The 23,385-nt window shown below is 38.1% G+C and overlaps 1 protein-coding gene across 4 annotated transcripts in view; it reads right to left on the bottom strand.

Moving 5' to 3' along the window:
• The window catches only part of arap1 (ArfGAP with RhoGAP domain, ankyrin repeat and PH domain 1), an 85,600-nt gene that overhangs the window by 29,913 nt on the left and 32,302 nt on the right, over positions 1–23,385 (bottom strand). For all 4 annotated transcript variants that reach the window (XM_088345065.1, XM_088345067.1, XM_088345069.1 and 1 more), the window contains exons 11-13: positions 20,409–20,608; positions 20,040–20,125; positions 18,973–19,155 (exon numbers count right to left, since the gene is read on the bottom strand). In XM_088345065.1, the coding sequence (XP_088201191.1) occupies positions 18,973–19,155; positions 20,040–20,125; positions 20,409–20,608 (469 nt within the window). The remainder of the gene's footprint in view (positions 1–18,972; positions 19,156–20,039; positions 20,126–20,408; positions 20,609–23,385) is intronic.

Here is a 23,385-nt window from a genome sequence, read left to right as displayed (position 1 = left end):
ATCTAATAGGTTTTGAAACACTTTAAATTTAAAAATACATGTATTTATCCATAACTAAAAACTTCAATTAAAAGTAATGCACTTTCTCTTTTCAAAGCACTAACTTTGACCGGTTGCATCAAAATGCAATGGGGCCAGTTCAGAAGAATGTGTTTTTATTGCTGCATGAAATGTAATAAACACCTTAATAAATAACATCCTATGCAAATCTTTTGCTGGTGTCCAACATTAAAAGCAGAATAAACTGATCACTTAAAAAGCACAGGAGGTACACCTTCATCATTTTATGGCCAAAAGTAATGTAGCATGGCAAGAGGAGAACCGCAGGTTGAAGAGCGTTTTCCACTCGGGCCCGGGTGTCGTGGAATGCTCTGCCCCCTGAGATTGGATCTGCAACATCAGTGGAAGTGTTTGAATCTAGGCTTAAAACACACTTTTCTATAGTTTATGAATGACCTATATTTCATGTTGACAATATCTCTGTATTATTTATTATATCAACATTCGTTGCAGCCTGGTCGTCCAGGAAGGGGGATTAACTCATGTGCCTTCAAGTGCCTTCTCAAGGTTTCTTCATGTTGAGGTTTTGGGTTTTTTCTTTGCCCTCATGTAGGTTTGTAGGGGGTGGTGTAATAATAGTCTGTGGTTTGCAGTAATCTGTGGAGCCTTTTGAAACTCCTTTTGATTAAGGGGTTTACAAATAACCATGACTTTACTTGACTTAAGGGATTGGATAGAGAAAGCCCCTTTTCGATCCAGGTACTGTTTTTCTACAGAGTAAAGAGCAAGCACAATGAAAGTTATTAAGTCAAGTCACATTTATTTATATAGCCCTTAATCACAAAAAATGTCTCAAAGGACTGCACAATTACAGTTACCTGATCTTAAACCAACATGGGATTAGGGACTAATATTTTTATACTGCATGCAGATGATTTCTGGATTTCTAGAGATTGTTAGCTCCTTATCACTCACACCATAAAACATGTTAAACCACTTTGCACTTGCTAGCTCACCATTTGTAAAGAATTTCCAGCTCCAGCACAGAAGAGGTTTGGGGTAATGGGGGTAGGAGACAAAACATCACTAGTCGTTTGACTCAGGAGGATGGAATATTTTTATAAGTTTAGGGTTGTGGGGGTTGGAGACAAAAACATATGGGCAGTTTGAGCAGGATGCAGTATTTTTTTTAGCTGACCGGTGCTCAAATTCACATTGTTGCAGACATTTTCAGTCAAGTTCATACCAAAAATAAGTACAATAAGCTTGTTTGTACATATCAACCTACCATGGAATATCGAAGCAACTTAATCGATGTACTGTCTAAATTCAGTGTGAGTGAGCATGGAGGAGGGTAGCAGGAAATACTTCAATTTTACTCTGATTATTTGCCCCTCCTCAGATATTTGTGATCCTAAAAAATATTGTAACTGACCTTGAAAAGACTTGATTTTCATTGTCTCTTTCTGTTAGGGTTAATATTTTCGTAATAGGTTAAACTGGAGTGATCAGTAAGAGAGGCAAATGTAGTTTTAGAATTTATTCACAGCTGTGGGCAGACGGATTCAAAAGTCTCAGCGTCTCACAAGTTTCCCGCGTTGCAACCGGGTTTTGTTCAAAAAGCGTGCGCATGCGCAGAAAGTATCAATGACGTCACACATACGTCTACGGTTCAAAGTTCGCACATGCGCAGTAATAACCAACGATGTCATATATATCTTTCGGTTCAAAAATGGTACAAAACAGCAGTCAAGCTCATCAGGATTATTTGTAACATAGAAGAGAGAGAAATACACAATTAACTAAATATGATTAGCTTTGACATTTCCCCCCTGTTGTGGATTTCGAAGGATATCAGTGATAATACCAGAGATTTTCAAGTTAACACATCATTAAGAAATGCAACAGGTTAATAGTTTCGTGGAGGGGCGAAAAACCTTCGTAAAGGAAAAAAATTCCCCTCCTCCCACCTCATTTCCATGAGGTCGAGAGTGTTTCTTATACTAGGAAATGTAGTAGTAATGTGTGATAGCTAAAAACACAAAACAAAGAACCCTGCCTGTGCATTGGTCTCCACAGGGCCTGGATGACTTTGTGAACGGGACTCGATTAGCTTACCCGCTCAGATCTTCGTGTGTGCAATGGGGAGGTTTCCCATTAGGGATAAGTCCTTTTAGACAATGCTGTCTAAGTCCACTTAAATTTGGTGTATGGGAACTGATACCAATGTAACAAAGCAGTCCGCAAAGTCCAAAATTTTCAACATTACGATAGAAGAAATTGAACCTAATCTCGTTTCTTCCCTCAGTTGTTAGGATTCTCATTTTGGTACTTTTACGACCATTTCTCTAGATATCATTGTAGAATCTAATGCCTATTCTTTCCGAAGAATAGATTAGGGCACTATTGGCAGCTTTTGATGCTGTTTTTCATGGGCATGGGCACCGTAAGGATCCCCACACCTCCTGGCGTGATGATGTGTTGCTTGTAGATGAGATGACACCATCCAGTTGTCAACATTGGATTGCTCCTCTTTTTGGATCTGGCAAGTTAGCTTCTTCCCTGAGATGACAACAGCCTCCTGCGTCGAGGCGGACGTGTGTAGGAGACACAGTTGATGGCGCGAGTGCTAGCACACTCCCCAGAATCCTGACCGCTGTCCTTGGAAAGAAGTTAGGTTTGACACTCCCTGTGGGCTGACAGAACTCAATCATCTGATCAGCAGGGGTCACCTTCTGTATGGATGAGAAGCATAAATCAATACCATAGAACTGGATATTCAGGGAAAGCTGTAGTTGGGGAAAAAAGGATAGTCAGGACTTAATTTTTTTTTTTATTAAATAGAATGTGCTATGCTATTTCTTCCCCCCTATTGAGACTTCATGGCTCAAAACAAATTAAAAAAAAAACAACAAATTCATTTATAGATTTGTATGTTTTCTCAAGTTGCCTTTATATTATTATAAGTGAAAATCAAAATCCCCACTATAAGATGCCCTATCCATTTTGAGCATTTTATCCCAAAATTCTAACTCGAAGATAAACAATTTATTTTTTAAATTGTCAGTTCTAAATTTCAAATTTTGCTTTTTCACTAAATCTAGTCACTGAATCAGTTTAACCATTATCCTTGTCAGAATCATTTACCCTGATTTGAGTGTTCGAGTGTTCTCTTTTGTAGATTGATCACATTCGAGAAAAAAAATTGTATGCACTTTTTATTTGCATTTTCTTTTGATTTTCAATGTGTTATCTTGCTGTTGGCCATTCCCCTCGAGGCAGATGACCAGGATAGACTGTTAAATTATCAGTTTAACCCAAGAAAAGACGTTTTTATTGTTATGATTCACCCTTTGTAAAAATCATAACCTATATATTATCTTTTCAGTAAGTAAATTTCAGATAAAATAACAGTATTTTGCAAAGAAAGCAGGTAATTCACGCTCAAAGTGAATGATTTTGCCAAAAATGAAAAATACCATCCCAAAATGTTCTCAATGTGGGCGATTTTCTAATGGTAAACGGTTATTTTCATTGATTTTTGTTAATCAATTTGACAAACATTGTAAATTTTGTAATATTACAACATTTCTTTTGTGTAATATTTTTCTATCCGTCCAAATTTCGTAATTTGAATCTCAAAAAAAAAGTTAAATGGAGAGCTTATTCAGAAGACAATTTTTCATCAATTTCGGAAAAAACTAGGTTTTAACTTATATTATACGGAATGTCTCAATGTTCCCCCCTGAGTTAAAACCTAAGTTCACAATCTATGAATAGGAGTGAAATCAGACACATTTATAAATTTGCAAGATGAATTTATCAATCTTCCTCAAATACATTTACACTTTGTATTAACAAGACTCTATATAACTTCAAGCAGACGCATTCTTGAATGTTGTTGTCTTTCAGTCTTTTGATTTGCTTATTCCACATTTCATTCACCATTTGAATGTTGCCTTTGGCCCATCAAAAATAGTTTTTCAAAAATGTGTCCATGTCAAACACAAAATGACTTTATTGACTTTTTTGTCAATTTCACTGGTAACGACTGCAGGAATCTCCTGTTAGCTGTCTGAAAAGCAGCTGGGATGTGCCCCATCACTCCCTTGATGTCGTTGTTGATGAGCGTAGCTGGGATGTGCTCCATCTCACTCCCTTGGCCTCGCTGTTGATAAGCGGCGCAAATAATGGATGACTGATGTCTTTGGCTCTTTCAGCAAATGATTTTTGTCCATGATTTCTTTTTGACAGGGTGGTATGTCCTTTGAAGAGTAAATGGACTTTCAAAAAGAAAGGAAAGAGTCTTTTTGTGGAATTCACTGGCACTTAAGAGTCTCGTTAATTCCATTGTGCTTACGTAGTGGGAGTTTTTAGTAAATTGGCCGGATTATTCAATGTCTTAAATTTTTCTCTAAATTTAAGTACTAGTAGACATTATCTTAGTTTAATCAATTTCTATTCATTTATTTCCCATGCAATTATTCTTAAATTAGCATGATATGTCTCGAAATCAACTAGTCCTTTACTTTTATTTCCTATGACCCTTTTCAAGATTGATCAGTTTCTCATTGTCTTCTAAAAATGCTCTTCCATAGAAACCGTTTCCTTTTAACTTAACCAAACAATAAGTCAGTATTTGTTACACATTTGTTTATCATTTGTCAATCGTAACACTCAATCTAAAAAAAATTCAGTGTGTAATCAATTGTCCTCCCAATTTCCTTTGGGCTAAATTTGTCAAAATTCCAAATCCTCACACTAAACATCAAAAATCTCAAAAGATCAACAAAAAATTCTCAAAAAATGCCAAATCGAACTTAATGTCATAACTTCTCTAATTGTATTTTCTTCTCTCTGTAACCATAATCAATCTTTTATTATTGATTCAATATAGAGCCATACATACTTGTCACTTATGAATTATCTATTTTGTTTATTCATGGCACAACATTCATTTGGACAGGTAACTTAAAATTAGTTTTACCTGGTTATATCATTATCAGAAATTATTTTCCCCCCATTTTATTAACACTCCACTTATTGAAACATGAATATTTTGTTTGTTTGTTTGTTTGTACATGATTCAATTGTTTGTTTGTTTGTACATGATTCAAATTGAATCTTTTCTTCCGGCGCCGTCACGAATGGCAGCCACTCCAGCAGCTCCCGTGTTATTTTCGATTGTTCTCGATTGTTCTCAGCTCAGGGATGCTGCTGGAAATGTGAATTTCCCTTCGGGGATGAACAAAGTATCTATCTTTTATTTTGCGCAACCATCTTTGTTTCTACGCCCTAGTCTTCGTTCTAAGCAGCCTTTCGAGATCCCTTGTGATTAAAGCTAAACAAATTAACGATCTGGTCCGACTTAATACTTGTTTCTTTTTTTTTTTTCCTGTTTAAAAGAAAGAAAAAAATAGATTCAGTGACTGAAATAGCTTCAGCTACGTTATGATTTCTAGTCTCCAATTCTTTTTTGTGTTAAGTTGTCGTCATTTTCAAACTTCTTTCAAAATTTTGATTATTTGAAATGGTTCAAATGACCTATTGAGAGTAATCTATTATTGAATACGAGAACAACTAAGGAAATAACCTTTACATATTACGCCTCTTTTGAATTTGTCCATTTACGAACGAGAAGATGAACACTAAAATTATGGACGTTTTTCCAGTCATCTTCATTGCTTTTTTCGTCCCTGCTTTATCAGGAGCAAAACTACATGTCTTAAAGTTATTACCCTTTTTGCATTTCGCATATTCAACAAGAAATGATTAGTTCTGTTACTCAAATATTCTTTCTTTTTAAACTATTCTGTATAGTTATCTTATATTATACACTCATCGTTTACATTTCCACACGTCATTTATGCTGGGGACGCAACTTTTTTCCCTTTAAATTGTCATTATCATTTAGTTACTCTTTAACAAAGATTTAACACATTACAAGCCTAATCGTTAATTTGGTTTTGTTATACGAGTTTTATTTTCCTGCACGCCGATCTTAGCTAACGAGATCTCGTCGCTTCGAGATTACGTCATTGTTGTTGGTAATTCTTGTCGAGTGAAGGTCAGTCTTTTTATTAGACAAACGGCTTTTTTCCTTGTTCAATTCATCAAAGAGAGCTTGCTTTTACGGCTCATTTGGTTTGATGATTGATATCACGAATTATGTTGTACTAAGATGTTAAAGAGAGAAGTACAGAAAGTAGAAAAGTGGAAAAAAGACAAGCCTGTTATTTGCAATTACCATCAACAAATGCAGAAAATAAATTAATAATTTGATGATCAAAACTGAATGAATACGCAGATATCTTTGTATCACTTAATTTCAGGGGTTATTAGATCTCTCCCAAGATCTATAAATCTTTTAGCAAGCTAGTACAGGGAATTCAAAATCCCTATCATATTATCATTATTGATAGTTCAGTATTAAAATTGTTTCATATATATATATTATATATGTGTGTGCAGCACGGTGGCGCAGTGGCCAGCACGTGTGCGGCATTATTAAGGACCTGGGAACAGGTGTGTGTGTTCCAAGCCAGCCACTGGCTCTTGCGCGGAGCTTGCATGATCTCATTGTTTCCGTCCGGCTATCCGGATTACTTACCTCATTCAAAAACATGCATTTCAGGTGGACTGGCTGGTCCAAATTGTCCCTACGTGTGAATGAGCTAGTGAATTGTGTATCTTTGTGTGCCCTGCAATTGGCTTGCAACCAGTTCAGGGTGTCCTCCAATCGCTGCGATGGACTCCAACAAGATGAGATCTACTTGTCATAGTTATGGTTCATACCGGCCGAATATGAACACAAAACTTTTCTGGTTCTCACCTGTAACACCTTCATTGATGACATATTCCTTTAATATCATAAAAATTGGTTTTTCACTTACCATTGTTCATCACATGGAATATCTTCATCATGTTATTTGTGCTACCTTTCGCTGATCCCATTTTCTCCTCAGCGGGTTGTTGAGTCCAAATGAGACAAGAACCAAAATTCTAGAACTCAAAACATTGTTAGTGCAACACTTTTGCTGTAAAATCAAACTTTACCTTAGGTCCTTTGTAGTGTTTTCACGAAAGTTCCCTAACAATATTCTAGTCTATAATATTTCCCATTATGGCAACGAAGTAGTGTAGTGTTCGATAGTATATCTATGTTCATTTGCCTTCAATTAGATTTTCATCCCTTAAATAATTTCCGTTAATTTGTATAGCTTATCTATAAAAATACTGTCACATGTTTTGCACAATGCTGACAACTTCTTTGCTGTGATGTCTATTCACCAAATGCATATTACACAAACCTCAATTGTATGTAACATCTTACATGCAATTATTTTTGTGTAAATATTGTTTCAATTATGACTAGAACCTTATTTTCTCTGTTCCTTTACCTTACTTTGAAGATGGATTGTTATGCCAAATTTCATTGTCAGTCACAATATGTTAACCCATTTTGTAACAATGTCGGTAAAGGTATATTCTAATCTATTATAAATGGTTTGCATTTATATAGTGTTTTTCAAGACCCTAGAGGAACTCCAAAAACACTAATGTGATGTTTTTCATACTTTTGTCTCAAGTTTTTCATATCCAATTTTCAGCGAATTATTTTTTTTCTTTAAATAACTTTTCCCTTTTACATTCCTTCTTTCTCTTACTTGTATTCCACTTCCTTCTACCAACTCTTATTTACTTGCATTATCCTTTCTTCTTTTTCCGCTCTGATCAGTCCACATCTTGTGTCTCTTCCTTTCCTCATCTTTTCTTTCCTTTCGTGAACTAATTCAGCCTTCAATCTGATCTTCGTGCCTACTTCCTTTAAAACCTTTCTTCAAAAACTTCGAACTTTCACTGTCCATCTAACAACTTCCTTACATGCTTTGCCAACAATACATTCCCTACATAACACTTTTTCCTTCTGCACCTTCTAACACCCCTTTTAGCTTACCAGCCTAAATGTAAAAATGACGTGTATTGATCTACGAGTCATTTTATCATTTTTATTCCCCTCAATGAATTTTCCCTCCATATTTCATTGAAAATAATTATTCGCTCTATTTTGATAATTTTGTACAAAACACCTTTTATCTCTATTCCATTCCAATTGGCTCAATTTGATTTTTCCCCCGTCTTTACAGTCCTTAATTTTCTAATTTAGAACTGAAAACCGGAATATTCTATCTTTATTTTTGTTATTGTATCTTTAGTAAGTGTTATTCTGGCATTAACTTCATTTAACGCATCTAAAATAACTCAAACATAAGTTCTCTAAACTTATCACACCTAAATTTATCGTTTTCCAATTGAAAAAAAAACAAAAAAAATTTGGACCGAAAAAAAAATATATTTTTGGAACCCCTTAGGCCCGCAGGCGTTATGTTGAACACCCTTAGCGTCAAACGCCGATTTCCCAAAAAACGAACGTTTTCGATTCCTAACGCGATGTGCTCTCGGTTCCACCCAAAAACAACATTTTTTAAATCGTCTTACTCTTAAAAAAAACGTTTCTCTCGTTGCAATGTGCACTTCGCTCCCTTTTTTTTTTTTTTTTTTTTTTAAAAATGCGCGCGCTCTCTCGTTTGCGGCAATAATCTTCGTATTTTTCTATTTTTTTCCTTTTCAGTTACGTGGGCCGATTAAAAACCAGCACAAACATATAAGACAAGAAGAATAAGAATATAGGAAAGAATACAAACATTTACACATTGAACAAACATAAAACATTTGACAAGACAGAGTGGGCCCACAAAAAATTAGTTTAATTTTAGACCGTGTACACTTTTTTATGAAGCCATGCAGTTTACTTAAACCTTATTTTATTTTATATAACCACAGAGGGACCCGTCCTTTTTTTGAAAAAGGACAATGGGAAAAGTGGGGGGTCGTCTCTGTACCCCTCCCCCTTACTTTTCTTTCCCATTCTACCGTCCCCACGCTTGGGGTTAGTGTCGACATTTCCGTCCCGAGGCAATCAATACAACCGTCTCAAACAAAAAGTTTGAGTATTTAAAATACTTCGTATTTTATTCTGATTCCTTTTGGGTATTTACTTAGCTAAGATTTTGTAATGGCTTCTCAAGCCCACATATGGCGCCCGTCAACACTATGGTCTCTCTCTGTGGCCAATTCAACTTTATCTTTTTATAAAAAATGGCTTCGTTCTTAGAATTATTCCAAATTTTTATATTAGAAATGCATCTCTTACCGATCACTTCATCCTGGTTCGTTGACGGTGACGCGGACTTTGAAGGGTTTCCTTTGTTCTAGACCACGCGGTAGAATTGATTGTTTTTTTTTTCGTTTTCAACTTCAAAATACTACGTACCGTCCCGGGTTTCGGCACCAAAATGTTAGGGTTAATATTTTCGTAATAGGTTAAACTGGAGTGATCAGTAAGAGAGGCAAATGTAGTTTTAGAATTTATTCACAGCTGTGGGCAGACGGATTCAAAAGTCTCAGCGTCTCACAAGTTTCCCGCGTTGCAACCGGGTTTTGTTCAAAAAGCGTGCGCATGCGCAGAAAGTATCAATGACGTCACACATACGTCTACGGTTCAAAGTTCGCACATGCGCAGTAATAACCAACGATGTCATATATATCTTTCGGTTCAAAAATGGTACAAAACAGCAGTCAAGCTCATCAGGATTATTTGTAACATAGAAGAGAGAGAAATACACAATTAACTAAATATGATTAGCTTTGACACTTTCCAATACAAATGGGAAGTCAGAATTCAATTGGCAACATCATTTCAGTCCTGTACCGATAAAAATAGCCATAGAACAAAATAAACAAAAAAAAGATGGATTCAAAAACCAAGCTATAATTGCATATATATACTATAAGTTAAAATATTGTGTTTACCATTTTTTTTTTGCTATGACTTTTAATGAATGAAAACCAAATACCTCCAGTCTTCTCAAACACATTTTTAATGATCATAGCAACACGTCAATATTTGCCATTTAGTAGTGTTCTGATGGATTTTTTTGTGATATTTTAGAATGTTAGTTACTTCAACACCTTCAACAACTGCAACACCAAAAAACCTGATTAGTGAATACTGAGGCAGCACCAAAACAACAACATTTGGAGTAGGCACTATAAAAAAAAAAAACTGCGCCTGATATACTGTTTTCTACTTTATCCAAATAACATGCTAATCAGGGCCACAAGCACTCATTAGTTGCCATTAAATAAGAATGCCAGGTGCTGAGGGATGATAACCAAGCCTCATAAGTCTCTATGAGATACAGTTAGACAAAACTAAATCAGCTGCTGGGCATTAATGTGATTGCTTGCATGCATGCTAAATGTAAGTTAGTGTTATATATGAATAAATAACTTGAGAGAGCAGGAATCCAATTAGAGAAAAACACCGGGCGAAAATGGGCTTAAACTCAGACTGCCTCAAACATCTATCGTTTCTGAAAGAAATAAACGGAGTAGCATGCAGACAGGGACATACAAGAAGGAACGCAGGGGCGGTAGTTCAAAAATATTAAACAAAATTCCCAGAGACACAAAAGGCCAGCGATTTTATCTAGGGTGTGTCTACAACCAGCTCCGTCTGGCTGCTTGGATGGGAAAAGTGAGAAGTTTGGGGAGAGAAAATCTTGTAAAAAAATGAAGAAATCCTGTAACCTAATACCCAGACACTACTTGTGCTTAAAAGAATCTGATGCCCACATTGCCAATACGCTCACGCAGTCTGATCTTTTTGCACATTTCATCATTGAGACACACCCACATTTCTATATGGGTCCATATATTAATTCCAGATGAGGTAAACCATTTTCTGCTCTTAAATCACTCGGGTTAGTTTACATATCAAACAGAATGAAGAGAAGCTGCCAAACAAAATGGGGTGAAACAAGAAATTGAGCCGGGATGAGGAAATAAATATGTAGAAAGCTGGTAAATGTTATCTGCCTTTAGAAAAAAAAACGCAACATGAAGCAAAAACTGAGGAAATGTGAAAGATCAAACGCTCCATTTGAAAAGAAAATGACCAACAGGTAAAAATAAATAAATACATAAATAAATAGATGCAACAGTCCTCCTTTTTCCCTTGAAGCCAATCAAAAACTTTCTAAAGTGCCATAGAACCATCAGAAGTTTAACAGAATGACCTTGTACTTCCCCGCGACCCTACTGAGGATAAGCGGTGCAGCTAATGAGATGAGATGAGACCTTGTACTTCAGTAACTCATATACTTACTTACCAAATTATCACAGCATAAATCTAATGAGGTTTGTTTAATGTTTAAAACAAAAGCATATACTTTTATTGTCACACACACACGCGCGCTACTGCCAGTGAATGCTCGGGCTCATTCTTGAAGAGCGGGATGACGCTATACACAGAAAAACAACAGAAGCTAGATGATAAAGATGCAGTATCTGTGTATATATGCAGTATATGTTAATATCCCTGCGGGGATGAATAAAGTATCTATCTATCTAAGTCAGATTAGCAGGCTTCGCCTGCTACTGGTAACCGGGGAAACCAGTCCTATCTAATACATGTCGGGGACTAAACTCCTACCAAAAAAAAACGGCCTGGTCAGGGATGGGCACCACAAGGCTGTACTTGCCCAAGATACACTACAGGAAGTGGTGCCCCTACGACACAGGTGGTTAAGAGTTCCGTGAATCGTGAACAATGATATACTTTTGACAAAGCAAAGTCTTACAGCCTGAGGTAAAACATTTTCAATCAGCTATCAAAAATATTTGTTCGACAACTATCTGGTAGGGGACAGCAATGCACATCACAAATGTGTTTCCAATACAGCAAACACACAAGCATTAAGGACCCATTAAGGCAATGATTGCTTGATAGTGGTAGGGACGCTTCACTCCTGTCGATGCCAAAACTGTGCCCGTTTGTGCTGCGTGCCATGAGAACTTTAGTGTGCTACAGGAAATTGCCCAATTTTACCTTTGGAAAAAACATCCCATTGTTTAGTTTCTTTGCTTGCTTCTAGTGATCAGCTGATTAACATTAACATTTGAGTAGATGGCAGCAGATTACCATTTTTTTCCTTTTATAAACAGGCAATTATATTATAGTTTCTGGAGTGAGGCGGTAAGCAAATTTGCCTTACGCGTGAAAGGTCCCCGTTTTGAGACTGGGTGGAAACATATTTTGGCCCGGAGGTGGATGGGTGCCTCCAGGCTGTACTTGCCCAAGAAAAAACACAGGAAATGGTGCCCCTATGGCCCTAGTGGCTAAGAGATCCACCCACCCAATAATGTTATATTTATATACACTGGAGATTAATATAAGAGAAAAACTAATATAAAAATGGTATTATTTTGAAATAATACAATCTTCACTGCTCAACAGTCTAGGGAGATTTTGTTGTGTCCATACCATGCTACAACAACACTTTTTTCAACAAAAGGACTACGCGTTTTGTTATGTGACATATAGCATTGTCTTGCATAAAGATTCAGATTCAGATTCAGATTCAGATCTACTTTATTGTCATTCTAGTACACGTGTATACAGAACGAAATGTCGATGCATCTGACCCCCACAGTTTCCTTGAATGTACAGATATAAATAATGTTGTATTGTATTTTGGCTACGTATAGTATTTTACCATAGTGCCGATAGTGCAAGAAGAGTAGCTAACCAGATGTGCAAAATGGGCAGTCAGGTTAACAAGTCAGGTACACAGTAACATTAACACTGTAACAATAACGCTGTAATTACAATAGTGCAGAGAGCAATGTGCAAGGAGTGGCAAGCTATAAAAAAAAAACTGCCAGTAGTGCAAAAAGTCAGATTAGCAGCCGTTTAGATTTAAGTTAACTATATGTTAGATTGACCATTTAACAGTCTAATGGCCAGGGGGACTAGACTATTGCGGAGCCTGGTGGTCCTGCACCGCACACTGCAGTACCTCTTCCCAGAGGCTAGCAGAGTGAACAGTCCATGATGGGGGTGAGAGGGGTCCCCGGTAATGTTTTTAGCATGGGATAGGCAGTGCTTCTGGCCAATGTCCTGAATGGAGGGAAGTGTAGTCCCGATTATTTTCTCTGCTGTCCTCGTTACCCTCCTCACACTACCCCAGTCGGTAGCGCTGCAGCCTCCACACTACACAGAGATACAGCTGGTCAGGATACTCTCTATGGTGCCCCTGTAGAATGTAATGAGGGAGGGTGGGGGCAGGTGGGCTCTCCTCATCCTCCGCAGGAAGTACAGGCGCTGCTGTGCCCTCTTAACCAGTGATGCAGTGTTCACGGACCAGGTGAGTTTGTTTGTAATGTGCACCCCTAGGAACTTGATACTGCTGACAACCTCCACAGCCTTGTTGTTGATGCAAAGTGGGGCATGGTTGGGCTGGTTTTTCCTAAAGTCGACAATGATCTCTTTAGTTTTGTCGACATTCAGGACCAGGCTGTTGTCCCTGCACCAGCCCACCAACTGCTCCACCTCCTCTCTGTAGGCCAGGTCGTTGTCATCCCTGATGAGGCCCACCACTGTTGTGTCGTCAGCATACTTCACGATGTGGTTTGTGGCGGACCTAGGGACGCAGTCGTGTGTCATCAAGGTGAACAGCAAGGGGCTTAGGACGCAGCCTTGGGGGGAGCCCGTGCTGAGGTAGATGACATCTGAACTGTTCTGACCTATCCGCACTGATTGGGGTCTGTCACAGAGGAAGTCCAGCAGCCAGTTCCGCAGGGGGGTGTTGAAACCCAGGAGTCTCATTTTGTCTACCAGATGTTGTGGGATGATGGTGTTGAATGCTGAACTGAAGTCCAGGAACAGCATCCGCACATGGGTGTTCTTCTCCTCTAGATGTGTCAGGCTCAGGTGAAGCGCAGAGGAGATGGCATCCCTGGTGGAGCGGTTTGTCCTGTAGGCAAACTGAAAGGGGTCGAATGAGGAGGGGAGACTGGAGGTGATGTGCTCTTTAACCAGTCTCTCAAAGCACTTCATTATGATAGGAGTCAGTGCAACGGGCCGGTAATCGTTGAGTGATAAGATCTGGGGTTTCTTTGGCACTGGGATGATGTTGGCAAATTTGAAGCATGATGGTACTTTGGCTTGGTCTAGCGAGGTGTTGAAAATGTCTGTTAGTACACAAGCCAGCTGATCGGCGCACTCCCTAAGTACCCGCCCCGGAATGTTGTCCGGGCCTGCAGATTGATTGGGCGATGAATGAAAGTAAAGATTCATGTGCTGTTGAAGGATTTGACACACATTTGCATTCACTCGGCCATGTTGCTGTACAAGAGGATAAACTCCTGTTGCAGAAACCATGCCCCAAACCATGAAACTTTCACTGACCTTTTTACACAGTTTCCGTCCGTGATGAAAGAAAATGTTTAATTTACTTGGGTCTGATAGGAAGCATTAGGTTCGGCGACAAATTGAAGAAAGACTAAACTAAATTAAACAAATTGTGTATCATATTTTGGAGCCGTCATATGAGAAGGGCCAGGACGTAGCAGTGAAATCATCTTCCTCTATGCTTGCGAGACATTTACTTTACCAGGAAAACTGAAAGATAAAATCAAAGCCAAGGAGATGGTAAAGGAAACTTCTGGGCATCAGCTACAAAGCCCGTGCGACAAACAAAACGGTGCGCAATACCATCAGGGGGCACAATGGACCCTATGAAGAACTGTTGTCAACAGTGCGTAGACAGAAACTTCAGTAATATGGACATGTACCAAGATCATTAGGACTGGCCAAGTTAATTCTTGAGGGGAAATTCCAAAGGAGCAGGAGGAGAGGAAGATCAAAAACAAACTGGGCCGACAACATTAAGGAAAAGACTGGTGCCAACCTTGCCATGACCCTAAACAGCCCAGGAACCATCAACAGTGGAGAAAGCTTTCTAGAGTTGAGTCCTCATTGGTGCCCCGACAACCCAGGTGGTCAAGGGATCCGTTACATTATATGCTCATGGGGGTAGCACAGGGAAATAAATTTAATAACTTATTTTGTTTGATGAAGCTGTATAAAATGTCACTGCACAATTAACAATAGTACACAAAAAAAGTAAACACTTTGCTCTCAACTTTGCTGATAACATTTAAAAAAAGATGAAATTAGTAAGAAATTAATTCTTGCCAGTGGTTGATCAACTTTCTTATTTTAGGTATTATTTCTACCATTAAAAAAGAAGAAGAAAAGATCTAATACAGTGTAATGGTAGAAAAATAAAAAAAATAAAAAACTTCTGAGCCAGCGTGACACCCAAAAAAAAAAAAACCTTATAATGTCAAATAATGTCAATTTAGTCAAGATGATAATTTAAGCCTTAAAAACAAAACATCCAACTGGTGCTGGGATTAATAAAAAATTCCAATGAACGGTTATGCTTTGCGATTCTTTAATGAAAAACGGTGTCTTGGCTCAAAAAATGTTGACAAACACTCCATTTAAGGATTTAACCCTCCTAATGTTATGGCTGGCAAGCAGCAGACAGCTAGTTCTGACCAAGACTCCACTTGGGCTGGCTTCCAAATTGGATAAAGTTACTGAATATTGTGCATGTACAATGTCAGCAGATGTTGTTAGCTTTTTTGCCAAGCAAGGTAAAAAAATGTAGGGTTTACAAATAAGCAGTCCATCATGCTACTTAACAGAACGCCAACAGGAAACAGCTTATTAGAACTGATCAACTAGGTCATTGCCCCACTTACCAACAAGGGGGAAAATTAAAAAAAAGTACAATTCAACTAGCAGCACAACTGAAATTGAGCGTTCATCACTCCATGCAGTTAATACCTTCGAAAAACAATTTTTATGAAGATCATACTGTTGTACTAAAATGTAAAATTGTTTGTTTTGATTTTTTTAAATTTTACAATTTAGGTTTTCGTTTCCCAGAGGTTTTTGTCTTAAACTTCATTATTGTTGTTTAACATTTTTTGTAATAGTCAAAAAATAACACTTGAAACGAACAACTCATTTGACATCTGCAATGTCATCTGATAACTTTGCTAAGGGGAAGTCCACCCAGAGAGTAAGCATGATTTGTGTCCTGTTGGAGGAATGTGTTATTCTGGTCTTATGCTCCCTTTAGCTACATTAACACGAATAAAAGTGGTAGTAAAATGTTTGGTAACTATATTTTAAAGTTTGAGCATTTAAAAGGCAGCTTGTTCTGAAATACACTTATTACTAAATTCTTAAACTTGATCTCAGGTCAACACTCTGTGTCATTTACATAATGTTCAAAACAATAGCATATCAGCCATAAATGTAGGCCACAACATCTAATGGGAATAGCATACAGATGGGGCTTCAACAACCTTAGCAAAGCTCCAGACAAATGCAACAAAAGACACACTGTAACAAGAGGATTTCAAGTGAGTGAGTGAATACTTTGACAAACAAACACACACCACACTATCTTAAAACCTTCCATGTTGAATTTTGACATTCTTCTCAGTCACGAAGTGCATTTTCAACAGATCATATTCAACTTATTAATGTATGACTATAGACACTTGGGCACAAAAAAGGACAGAAAGCAAATGGCGTGGTCTGCAAAACTGAATGAAATGAAAGACAATGATGCCCATTGACAGAAAGACCAATCACTCATCACTACACACACACAAAATACAAACTGATGTACGTCCATACACATTAGCATTCATGTTGATCTCTCACAGGCCACTCCAAGCTATGTATGCACAAAGGCTGCAATGTGAAAACACGTTCGAGCTCCAAGTAGCCTCTAATCAAACAATCAAATCCAGCCAGGGAGTCAAAGTCTATTGACACAGATTCCCAGCACACACATGCTTAAGTTCCACTGCTCAATAAAACACAGTCACTCCTTAAATGCTACAATACACTTTAACCTACTGAGATACGACCACAAATGTGTTATTTACTCGACACAGATCAGCAATAAACAATCATACCTGCTGGTTTCATCACACAGGTGCTACTCGACAAAATCCAGAATGCCATGGAAAGGAGACGCTTTTACCAAATAAGTTTAGGACTAACTTGAAGACAGTTTCAAGCGGATAAATGGACCTAGAGGTAAGAAAGAAACTTTCTTTGCCAGTCACTGCCCAGCAATGCAAAGCAAAAGAGGAGAAGAAAAGCAGAGGCGGAGTTACAGCACATTCCAGCTCCAGCAGTGAGTAGTGATGTCACATACGAGAAAGGGAGAAAAACAAGGAGAAGGACGAAGGGATGTGGGAGTAAAAAGGCACAGCCAGATGAATTGGACTTCGGCCTTTTTTTGCTTTTAAGTTTTCTAAAGTACTGCAGATGTTTTGCTTGACCCATCACACACTGCCTGGGAGCAACGTGGTCACAGAGAGGGCTCTGGATTCCATTAGGCCCAGCTTTAGAACAAAAACAAAAGAATTCAAGATATCAAATGACAGCCAGGAAGAAAAACAGTGTGAAAGTAGAATCAGTTAAAAGTGAGCATTATAAATCTAAAAGTTACATCAGTGAACAGCAACAATCAAAACAAAAACGTTAAAATGGACTTTTATCCTTTGATCATCCAAAACATGGGACACGCACGTGTGCAAACACAGACGCATTAACGCCCTCGAGGTAGGGGAAGGAAAAGTAACCAGAATCAGGCGGTAAATGTGAGTCACCTCAATTTCAATGAGAACAGTGGACTTTGTTTGTGGTAAAGTGCATTAAGTTACACATGAGTGACGACGGGCTGGGTCGCAAAAACTGACATATTCATCACAGTAATGACTAATGTTCCACAATTAGTCCACCCAAACCTCAATGATTTTTTTAAGCTTTTTAGATTGCCACAACATCCTGTTATTCACCAGTCCAATGAAAATATACACAAGTAATTAGCATTTATTTTAATTTGATCACCAGCTACCTATAAGTGATGTAAGAGCATTATCTGCTTTCACATTATCAAGTCTGTTTGTTTTTAAGTCTAATAGCTTAAACCTTATTAGCAACTGACAGGTGCGTTCCATTTTTGTCATCACAATTAGGTCAGTCTGCCAGAGAATTGAGAATGGACCACATAATACGAGGTTAGATCAATTGTTAAGGATGATCAGTTTTACTTTTATTTAACTGACAAGTAATATTTTATTTTTGAATGAACAATTTCATTTTTCTATTAATGTAGTTAATTATTACTTTTAATACATAATTTAAATACAGATACAAAAATAAACAAAACACCAGATCATTGCCACAGTTTGTTTTTCAAGGTGAATATGAAAGCCACAAGCTATGCAATTCGTATTGTACGATGAGAATATGAAGAAAAATAGGCTTACTCTAAATTTGGGAATAAAAGAGTTTTTCCCAAGTGATTTAAGATCTATTTATCAGTATTGTCACACACACACGCTGCTGCCTGTCAATGCCAAGATCAGGCTCATCTCTGAAGGGCAGGATGACACTTTACACCAAAAAAACAGCGGCCAGATGATAAATGTGCTGTATCTGTGCCAGGACGCTTCTCCTGTTACTGGTATCCAGGGAAAATATTTTAATGTGGGGCAGCACACACAAAAAAAACAGGCTTGAAAAGGTATGGGCACGCCAGGCTGTACTCGCCTAAGACACACCACAGGAGGTGGTGCCCCGATGACCAAGGTGGTTAGGGGATCTGTGAACCGTAAATATTTCTGTCAGATGAATGACAAAGGGAACTTTGCTTCAGGACTATCAGTGTATTTAAAAAAAACGAATAAAATGTATTTTTTTAAATATGGCTGTATACTATAGATTGACTGTCAGAAAGGCAAGCTTAGAGGGTAAACATGGTAAAGATGACATGGAATGACTATTGTGCGTCCAATTTGTTTAAGGTGAAGATGTCAAAATCCTACTGTAAAAATCTCATTTTTTTGTAATCCATCAACTGTCTGAATCACCAATATTGCTCATTAAGTTGGGTGCAGTTACTCAAGCAATACCCAATATTTATTAAGAAACGTTAAGGAATTAAAGAAGAAAATTCAACTTGCATTATTCAGCTCTTTCTGGTTTCCGTATAGAGGGTGGTATTTCCGGTATTTGCCGTGGCGGTACTTATTAACGATGAAACGCCGCCGGTCGTCACTGCAGCTTGAGGGCGACAGCGCCTCGCTAGGTGGGACGTTTGCAGCCCAAAAAACGTTAGCACGGTTGTTGCCAAGCAAGAGGAAAACCTGAAATACATTATGTGACAAATAATACAATTATTTCCATAAAATTCAACGTATTTGACAAAAAAAGGTAAGAAAAAAGTCAATTACAAATTCTGAATACTAAATTCAGCTTTTGTCTTATTTTAGGTCACTTGTTTTGTAATCCTATCTTACAACCTCTGTATGTGAGCAAGGCATGTTTATGTGGTTTCAGTCAGTGCCTTGAGTGATTTCATCAACAGAACTAGACTAAATATTATGCATTTCGAACAGCCTGCCGCCCTGTCATTGAACTAAAGCCCACTCGGTGAAAATCTTGCATTAACTGAGTCAATCGTATAAAATCCTTTAGTAGTTTAGTAGTAGTAGTAATGTTTTTAGAAGGACTTTGGGGGAGTGGAATATGGTAAGAAGACAATATAATACATATAATATAATAACAGACTTTCCATTTACTTTTAAGATTTTCCATTGTCTTTCTGTGCTTAAACAAGGAGCCAAGCCTTGTTTGTTGATCTTCGAAGTAAACAACACGGAATGAACTATAATTTAGAATAGTCGGAATTTGAGATCAAGCTGACCCAAAGGAGTGACACATGAAAAGGAATTAGACCTTATAGCCAAATATAAGTCCTAACAGACCTCACAAAGCCATTATTTCTTTAACCATTGTCTCTTGGGTATCGGTTTGCTCCGATGTTTTTGGTAGGAAGATTCAGAGATAGATTTGGGCTTATTCTCTCCATCTGAGGAATGGAGAGAATGGAATAATTTATGAATGAATTGATTCAAGACTGTTAGACTACGTCTGGCATATGTGCCACACTTGGAACCGTGGTTTCAGCTGGTTAGAACTGTGCATAAATACTTCAGAATTTGTGAGATAAAACACACAAAATGTGTACCTGAATAAGCCCCTCGGTCCAAACCTTCCTGTCCATTTTTAGACTCCGAACCTTAGAAATGTTAGGGCCTAGGCCTCTGTGCTCCCCTGAAAACATGTGCACATCAGACACACAAATAGCAACTTTGAAAAAAAAACACATGTGCGCTGTAACACACTAGTATGACATTTTAAAACAGGCTACAACTCTTAGATCAAGAGTAATTGTTTTGCGTTTTTTATCCTTCCTCACATTTATCTTACATTCTCCCGTCACATCAAAAAGCCATACATTCTTAGCATACAGTCAAAAAATAGAAAATATATTCAAACCATCTGCACACCAAATCTCTTAATAATTGAATAAAGATGTAATGCTCTAATCACAAACCTGCACATTGCTTGCAGATAACAACACACAAGTTAATGGCTGCCCATTCCGGCTTTGGAGCGCAGCAATCGGCACAGGAGGTGTTGCTCGGCTCCGCCCATATTTGATCAGCAATCTCACTATTGGACAACGCCTCACCTATAGATTCCCTCATGGCGTCCACCCACTGATCCTTTAGTTGCTCAGACTCTGCAATAAAACTTTGCACAGAGACAAGCAGACTTTTGTGACAATGACAGCATCATTAAAAAGTAAATCAAGTGTAGTATGTAAAGCTCTCAGAACTGACTTGGATTCTGCTTTTGTCTCACTTATTATGTTTAAGTTGAACACTAGCATGTTAAAACACTTGCAGAAAGACACAGATAGGGTAAGTACTACTTGTTTTCAGTGTATGTTTCCCTGTACTCTGAAAAATTGCCTGCAAAAATCGTTGCAATGAATGGAAAATCATGAGACGTGTCAAGTCGTATTTAATTGTATAGCCTTTTAACACAAAAAGTCTCAAAGGGCTGTATACAACAACAAAGAACAACTAGTAATATCAGCCATATTAAATATTTTTGGGGAACGGGAATATTTTAAACACAAAATGGAAAAAGTAAATTATATGATAGACTATAAGCAAGTAATTCTCAAATAGTGGGGCGCCATTGAACTCGCCAAACTTTTTTTTTTTCTTGAATAAAATGCAATTGCACCTCCACCCCATTAGGAGGCTGTGGTACTCTCATTGGCAGAGTGTGCACTTAGTGTTGAAGGCTTTTTGTTTTCACAGAGTTTACGCATTTTTCACATAGCATGAGTACGACTTGTTGACAGAAAGTGAAGCAGACCCCTCAAGATACACCATAAAAAAATAAACAGCCACGAGAAAACAGGCGGAGGGAGACAGAGATATAGAATCAAATGAAAGTCTCCCAAAAGCCAAGACAACGAAAAATCACAATTCATATGTAGCATTTGGCTTAATTGTGATGACGGTGAAAGACAGGGAAAGACCATTGCCGTTCCAAAAAATGTTGGAAGCAGACAGCAAGAAGCGTTTTCTGCTGAATCGCTGATGCAAAGGACCAATGTATTGGCGGTGACTTGACCCTATTTCATGTGAGACTTAGGTTTTGTTATGATGTGGTACCAACTAATGCCAACCAAAAACCTACATCCTTGGTGACAAATATTTTAAACAATAATCCTGCTTTTTAACTACCGGTACTACTACAAGTGAGCGTTGTTGGCATTACATTCCGCATTTTCTGCATTATAAAGGCGCACTGGATTTTGATGCTCATGTAACGACCCTTAATCATGCGCGACACAAGGGTTCACAGTCACTTGGTTTATTGCCTGCATTCAGTAAACAAAACAATACAAAAGTCAGGGCGTCTGTGCACGACTGCAATCATCTCCAGCACAATGTTATTGAGCTGAAGGTACGGCAAGCGCAGAAGCTCATAAAGTGCCAAACCAAAAAGAAAGTCGCACATGGCCATGGCTTAACAAATGAATGCGGTACCGGAATTTAAAAAAAAACTCAAAACAATCAAATTTCAACTCTGTTACACCCACCCCCAAAAGTAGTATGTTTTCATATTGTGTTCATACATCTGGCAAATCGGACTATAAGGGGCATGAAATTGAGACTACAGTGAGAGCAAATGTATTCGTGTTTAATTGTTCCATATGTACACTTTCAGTATATATTAATGCAATAATTGTTTGGTCAATAAGTGTTACTGATCAAAAATCAAAAAAGATTGTATACAATGGGAATATAAAAAAACAGTGGCAGTAAGAGCACACACATTTCACCACTAGACCACAAGTGGTAAGGTTGACACATGAAAAGGCATTAGACCATATAGCATTATCAAACTATTTTTACTCCCGGTGCCAGCAAAATTGATTTGCATAGTGCATCCAGATAGGTTAGGCAGTCTCCACTTCTTCACCTGAACGTCAATAACCTGTTTTAAATGTGGTGTGTGGTTGTAGGGCACTATTTCCTGTGGTGTGTCTTGGGCAAGCCTGGTGGTGCCCATCCTTCTCCAGGAAAACAAATGTTTCAACTCGGTCTCAAACCGGGGATTCTTAGCATGTTAGGCGAATATGCATATATATACTGGACTGTCTCAGAAAATTAGAATATTGTGATAAAGTTCTTTATTTTCTGTAATGCAATTAAAAAAACAAAAATGTCATACATTCTGGATTCATTACACATCAACTGAACTATTTCAAGCCTTTTATTATTTGAATAATGCTGATTTTGGCTTGCAGCTGAAAAAAACTCAAAAATCCTATCTCAAAATATTAGAATACTTCCTCAGACCAAGTAAAAAAAATAATTTTATAACAGCAAAACTAAATCAAACATTTGAAAATGTCCATTGATGCACTCAGTACTTGGTTGGGAATCCTTTTGCACGGATTACTGCATCAATCCGGCGTGGCATGGAGGCAATCAGCCTGTGGCATTGCTGAGGTGTTATTGATGCCCAGGATGCTTCGATAGCGGCCTTCAGATCATTTGCATTTGTAGGTCTGGTGTCTTTCATCTTCTTCTTAACTATACCCCACAAATTCTCGATGGGGTTCAGGTCAGGGGAATTAGCAGGCCAATCAAGGACAGTGATGCCGTGGTCAGTGCACCAGTTACTGGTGGTTTTGGCACTGTGGGCAGGTGCCAGATCATGCTGGAAAATGAAATACTCATCTCCATAGAGCTTTTCAGCAGATGGAAGCATGTAGTGCTCTAAAATCTCTTGGTACACAGTTGCATTTACTCTGGACTTGATGAAACACAGTGGACCAACACCAGCAGCTGACATGGCTCCCCAAACCATTGCTGACTGTGGGAACTTCACACTGGATTTCAAGCAACTTGGATTTTGCTCTTCTCCAGCCTTTCTCCAGACTCTGGCGCCTTGACTTCCAAATGAAATGCAAAACTTGCTTTCGTCTGAAAAGAGGACTT

The sequence above is a fragment of the Urocampus carinirostris genome, chromosome 10 (genome assembly GCF_059441175.1).
Source record: "Urocampus carinirostris isolate Australia breed hairy pipefish chromosome 10, RoL_Ucar_1.0, whole genome shotgun sequence".
Classification (NCBI taxonomy): domain Eukaryota; kingdom Metazoa; phylum Chordata; class Actinopteri; order Syngnathiformes; family Syngnathidae; genus Urocampus; species Urocampus carinirostris.
The sequence above is the reverse complement of the archived record's forward strand: the minus strand, read 5'-3'. Positions and strand labels throughout refer to the sequence as shown.